Here is a 6,282-nt window from a genome sequence, read left to right as displayed (position 1 = left end):
CGTGAAACCATGCGCCCTCACAACCAAAGCAAAGAAAGTAGAATCAATCCACACATTCGAATCTCATGCTTACATATATCAAAGAAAATCGCTCACCCTCGCAAAAGAAGTCACATGCATGTAATTGGTACCATAGGCTTGCCCTTAATGTAAATCTCTACTAATGTAGGCTCGCTCGATCTGAAATCAATTAGGTCTTTTTCATGGTTGTAATGTGGGCTAAGGGATGGGTAGGATATATTTAGGAATAGTGACTAACCCTCCTAAGTACATTAACACACCACATAATCAACTTTAAGCATAAATTCTTCAATCCACTTCACTTTCAAAAACAATATCACCCCAAAAATGCTCCCTTCTTCTTTAAGCACTACATTAATTCATACCCACTATAAAAAACAAGACATCGATGTATTCATCTCTATATTTTTTTTCCAGATTATTCTTTTTTTTCAATTTCCGCTAGTAGTGTATTATTTTAGAAAAAACAAGTGCACCTTTCTTCCTTTTATTGGTTCCACTCAAAAGCCATCCCACACTTAGTTCCTTCTTACTTCTTTTAGCATTTACAATTAAAGTGCTTTAAGAGGAAAAGGGATCAAAACAATGTCAATTAAGAATAAAAAGGGTATAGGCTTGTAATGTGGGTGCCAAATAAAAGTCTATAGGCTCAAAAGGTTTAACTAGGGATAAATTTTATTTGTGATAAGCAATAAAGCTCAAAAAAGATCAAAAAAAGCCTAAAATCATTTTTCAAACCGAACATCACCTAAAATTTCGCTTCGACTCACAAACCGGGCAAGTTCTAGACACAAGTACAATACATAGACTACACAAAAACCTCGCCACACATGGCACATGACTCACTAAGGATGGTCCCATTCACGGAGCCACAAGATATTAAGCATTAAGCACAAAGTAAACATAAGTCAAGAAAATGAGACATAGTCACCACAAAACATGCTATCCAAGTAAGCAAGGCATCATCAATAAATTCAAATCATGGGGAAGATACTACACATGCCAAAGTCTAAATATGCTACTATCAAACAAGTCAAAGGAACCTAAGTTCATCACCCTTCCACCTTTTATTTTCTAAAGTCCTAATCTATTCTAAAAAATAAAAAATAAAAAAAAACTACTACCCGGTTCAAACTACATCCCATGGAAAAGAACTGATGCACAAAGAAAAACCACGGGGGATTGTTGCTACCTAAAAAAAGTAAAAGACATATTTTTGGATTTTTCTATTTTTCACCCTTTTTTATTTTTTTTATTGGACCTTAATCCCTTAAGAAAGCTGTCCACAAAATCCATCGTCGGGAAAAGTCCAAATTTTCCAATTTTTTCCAATTATTTTTTGTTTTTTGTTTTTTTTTTTTGTAAACAAAAATTACTACACTTAGAACGAGTACTATAACTAAGCTAACATAGCACAGAAAATCACCCAGACAATCTCCTCACTCCACACATAAAATTGTGCAATGTCCTCAATGCACAAACAAAGCAAAATAATAATAGGGGTGGTCAAGAAACTCCCTGAAAGGCCAAAGGCCGAAGCAATAGTGGCTCTCGAGGTACTCAAACTTCCCCCAAGCATGGTCTTTTGTGTGGGTACTCCACACTTAGTTCTCACCATCTAACTTGCTTTTGCACTCTTCCAATGGCTTTGCTTCCTATGTTTATAATCCTACAAGACAAAAACAACACTACAAAGATAATAGAAAAATAACAAAAAAAATATTTAAAAGAAAGCAATAAAGCTGGGTTGCCTCCCAACAAGCGCCTAATTTAAAGTCGCGGCACGACTTGAACCACTTTTTGCCTCCACCTTGAACTTATGAATTGTACACCTAACAGGGCATCCAGTATGTGGCTATGCTTCTTTGGCAGGGCTACAAAGATAACCATGCCAAGTAATAAATTTTTAACTCTGCACTTCTCGGCCTTTAGATGAGGAATGTAATTTTTGCTTTTTGACACAACAAATTCAAGAATATAGACACTCTTATACTCACCTTTGACTCCCTCATAGGCTCAGATGGCTCGATTACAATCTTACTATCTAAACACAATGTAGAAAAATGATTGGAATGAGGTCTAATGCGCCCTAACTCATGAATTTTACTACTATTTGCATCCCCATATTTACACACACTCAAGTCTCCCAAAGTAATGTTATCTACTCCCTCATATGACTTTAGAGCACTCTTCTCAATATTTGCATCCTCAAGAAAAACATGGTCTAGTGATTGGAATTCTCGTTTTAGCTCCTCAATTTGGTCTAGAAGATTTTTTTCAGCTTCACACAACTCATTATCAAATAGTTGGGTGTTACACGCATCAACCTTTGCACTCAAATCTACATCTAAGTTATGTACAGCCAAGCCAAAATTATCAATTTTATGTGCAAGTTCATCTCTCTCCTTAGACCAATCATTTACCAATGTTGTCAAAAGACAACGTCGTTCCGCATATTCGCCTAATCGAGAATATCCATCCCAATACCAACCCTTACTCCCATATTCAAATTTAGACCTCCCAGAAATCAGGTCATGACAAGCCCAAAAAGACGGGCCATAAAAGTCTTCTGTCAACCATGCTTCTTCATCAATAACCTTACCTCCGGATATTTCATCCCCAGATGTCATGTTGAGAGAACTAGAAACACACTGAGAGAAAAGTCAAATAGTTATAAAAATAAAAATAAAAATAAATACAAAAAAAATAGGACAAAATTAACAGTCTAATCTAGAAAAATAGTTAATTTCTAAGTCCCCGGCAACGACGCCAAAAACTTATTGCGGCCAAACGCACACGCAAGTATACGCGGTCGTCAAGTAAAAAAGTGACTAAAAGTCGGATGTCGATCCCAGAGAGGAACGTGCCCACGAGGGCACCACCAGATGTTGTAGATAAACCTACTAACACTAGCGATTAAAGCTCAAACTCAATTAAAGTGCAGTAAATTAGAGTGTAATAATCGACTAAAATACGTGATTATAGCCTATCATCATAATTTCTCATGAGTCCATCCCAATTCCTTTTAGGATCAATTTTGGGGTCATAAACTCTCTTTCTCAAGAAGAGTCAAACCCACAAAGCTTGAATCAATGTTTGCAACCACCAATTCTTAAATAAAAACATAAAATCAACCCAAATAACAAACACCCATAATCAATCTAACCCTAGATGGCAACACCCATCAATTACCCACACTAGGGTTGAGCCACAACTCTAGCTAATGGGTTTAGCTACTTATGCTTGAAAGAGAAAATGAAGAAATAGATGAAGAACTAAGCATATTAATTGATTACTAAGAAGAAACTACAATAATCTATCGTTAATGAAGAGCAAAAGTGCCGAAAATGGCTACAAAAGTGAGTCTCACGAGCGCAGCTAAGTCTGGAATATAAAACCTGACCTAAAAATGGTAAAATGTTCTATTTATACTAGGCTGAAAAAACTGGGCAAAAATACTCCTACGGGGTCAGTGCGGGCCGCGCTTAATGGACCGCGGCCGCACTGGCTCTTGGACTTCTCATCTCTACTTCTCTGAAGTTGGGGACCGCGGACGGCGTGGAAGTGCACCGCGGCCGCGGTGGAAGTTGGCGCGGCCGCAAAAAAACGAGCGCAGGCCGCATTGCTCGGAATTGGCAAAATGTGAGCTCTCTGAATCTCTGCTCCGCGGATTGCACAGAATAATAGCACGGCCGCGGAGCTTGAACGCGGACCGCGTGAATCGTACCTCGCTCGCGTTGCCTCCAACTTGAAAATGCCAACTTTCTGAACCTCCTAGTGCTGCCGCATCCACCTTTGCGCAGTCCGCACTAGGTTCTCTTTTCCTCAATTCACTTAGTCTTTGACACCTGAGCAAGTTTCACTCCTTTTTGAGCCGATCTTTGACATTCGTCGCTTTGTCGATCAAACCTGCAATCAAGTACAACTTGTGAGCATTTTGGGATTATTTTGTAGCAATTTATAACCAAAGTATAGGCAAGTAGGGGCTTAAAATATTTTAAAATCCCGACTTATCAACCTGCAGTACCACTTTTTCTCCCCATCCGCAATCTTTTCTAACTGCCTTGAGGTGTTCCTCCTTAATTAAGGAGATAAATCTCGATGCATGCTCTCGATGGCCCTGAACATTGGGAGGTCTCTCTAATGTAAAATCCCTCTTCGAGATAAAGTACCTTGAGGCTAACCCACCGGACACCGGCGGTGTACCACCGGCCGCGCGAAGCAGAGGCGGAACTCCCCTCTCCTTGGAAAAATGATTTGGGCGTAGCAGCCATTACTATGGTAAAACAAGAAAGGAAAGATGAAGACTTGGGCAAAAGCTTTGAACTGAAAACTAGCGCAAGGAAGAAGAGCTCTACTAAGGGGATAGTCAGTCAAAGTGGCGGAATCCACAAATAAGGGTAAAGCTAGTACATATACAGAGCAAGCAGCGACTGTTCGCCTATTCAGAAGGCCAATTAATTCTGACCATGTCAGTGCCACCTTTTGGGAAAGTGTACTGGTGGGACCCTCCCCCCCCCCCCCCACTTCGCAACCACATCACATAAACGATATCGTCATACAACGCTCGAGATCCATCAAGGTATCGAGGATCCCAGTACTACAAGCTTAGACTCTAAAAAGAACTATCAACCTGGTCTCGAGATGGTGCCCGATCTCGGGGGTTCTGATTACTCCAAGTATAGGCTCCGAAGAGCCAACATCAAAATTCAAAGGCTGTACTCGCATGAGCGCCGAAATAAAAGAAAAAAAATCGAAGATTTGAAGCACAAGAATCTTCTTACGTTTCCAAAAATATATTTACAAGGGCTGTCTCTACAGAGCCTTTCTCCCCTAGAAATTCATATACAAAAACAAAAAGGAGAAGAGAACATGAGTCTATTCCTCGCCCTCACTACTCTCTGGATCATCTCGGAACCCTCGTCCGAAGTGGCCGAGAATGCCAATTCTTCCTCCAAGGTTCAGGCTTCCTCGATCTCAACTGAGAGATCAGCGCCTTTATTGCTTGCTTCCTCGAGAGCCTGCCTCCTTGCTTGCGAACGAGCATAAGCAATGGCCCGATTCAGTTTTTGCTCGGCCTTCTCAGATATTTCTCTGGCTCGTTCATTTGCAGTGGCGGCATCTTTCATGTATGAAGACGCATTTTCTTCGGCCTCAGACTTGGCTATAGTTAGTGCAACAGCCTCTTTCTGAACACTTCGAAGCAGATCCTGGGTCGATGCCAACTCCGCCCGCAAAAGGTCCCTCTCCGAGGTCACGATGTCATTCTGCCCCTTTAGCTTGAGGATCTCCACATCCTTGGATGCAGCCTCTTCCCAGAGCTGCCCCACCAGGGCATCCTTTTGCCCAATCTACAAAGGCAAAACGAGTTGGTAAGTATCAAGTTATAAGAATAAAAGACGATTTCGTGGATGTCGTGTTACCTGCTCAGCAAGGTCAGCCCTTTCCTGGCGCACTCCCTCCAAACTCGCCCGAAGCCTGCTCAACTCCTCCCCCTTTCGGGCAGAAGAGGCCTTCGACTCTTTCAGCTTCAAGGTAAGCCTCTCGAGCTCCTCCCCACAACTCGAAAGCTCATCTTGAAGCCTAGAGAAAGCATGGTCTTACATTTTCTTAGCCTGCAACAAAGCAGAGAAGTTAGAAAGTCAAGGGCAAAAATTTGAAGTGCAAAAGTTATGTTGAAGGAATATCACATGTTGCTGAAGCCTCTCAGCCTCCTTGCGAGCGACGGGAGCATCGAGATCAGTGTCCTCATCGACATCGTCGAAGAGGTCTCCGAGCACATCTTCCCCTCCATGAGAGGCCCTTACACCGGTGGCATCGGGGTCCTGTGCATCCCTGATTTCCCCCGGTGAGTATGGAGGGCCCTAATTAAGGCCACCCAGGGCACTAATTTCTCTAATGGTCTCATCTTGCCCCCGAGAAGCTTCGAGTTCAGGCCCTTCGGACTCACCAGCAACGGGTTCATCGGCACGGACTGCGCTATGTCCGACCTGGAACTCGGGGACTGTGCCCGCACCCTCTTCGAGGGTCTCCTCAGCATGGGCTTGGTCCATATCGACTACCCCCGATTCGGCGACTTTCTGCCCTACAACTTGCAGGGCATCTGCGCCTCATCTCGTCCTTTGTACCAAATGGCCTTCATCATCATCATCATCTTCTTCTTCTTCTTCATCCTCGGCATGGGGACTTGTCACAACAGCCGAAGTCGAGACCCCGAAGTCAGTCCGAGGCCTGCGAACTTTAGGTTTCTCTAATTTGGGA

General features: G+C 42.4%; 1 protein-coding gene across 1 annotated transcript; it reads right to left on the bottom strand.

Moving 5' to 3' along the window:
• Window positions 1–4,982: 4,982 nt before the first annotated feature.
• LOC109208232 (vimentin-like) lies at window positions 4,983–6,074 on the bottom strand. The gene is made up of 4 exons (XM_019371300.1): window positions 5,935–6,074; window positions 5,725–5,856; window positions 5,445–5,604; window positions 4,983–5,372 (listed from the first exon to the last, which is right to left on the bottom strand). Exons 1-4 carry the CDS (start codon window positions 6,072–6,074, stop codon window positions 4,983–4,985), a joined length of 822 nt encoding a protein of 273 aa, XP_019226845.1.
• Between the last annotated feature and the right edge of the window lie 208 nt (window positions 6,075–6,282).

This window comes from Nicotiana attenuata, unplaced genomic scaffold (assembly GCF_001879085.1).
Source record: "Nicotiana attenuata strain UT unplaced genomic scaffold, NIATTr2, whole genome shotgun sequence".
NCBI classification, from domain to species: domain Eukaryota; kingdom Viridiplantae; phylum Streptophyta; class Magnoliopsida; order Solanales; family Solanaceae; genus Nicotiana; species Nicotiana attenuata.
Note: the sequence above shows the minus strand (reverse complement) of the source record. Positions and strands in the feature narration are given on the sequence as shown.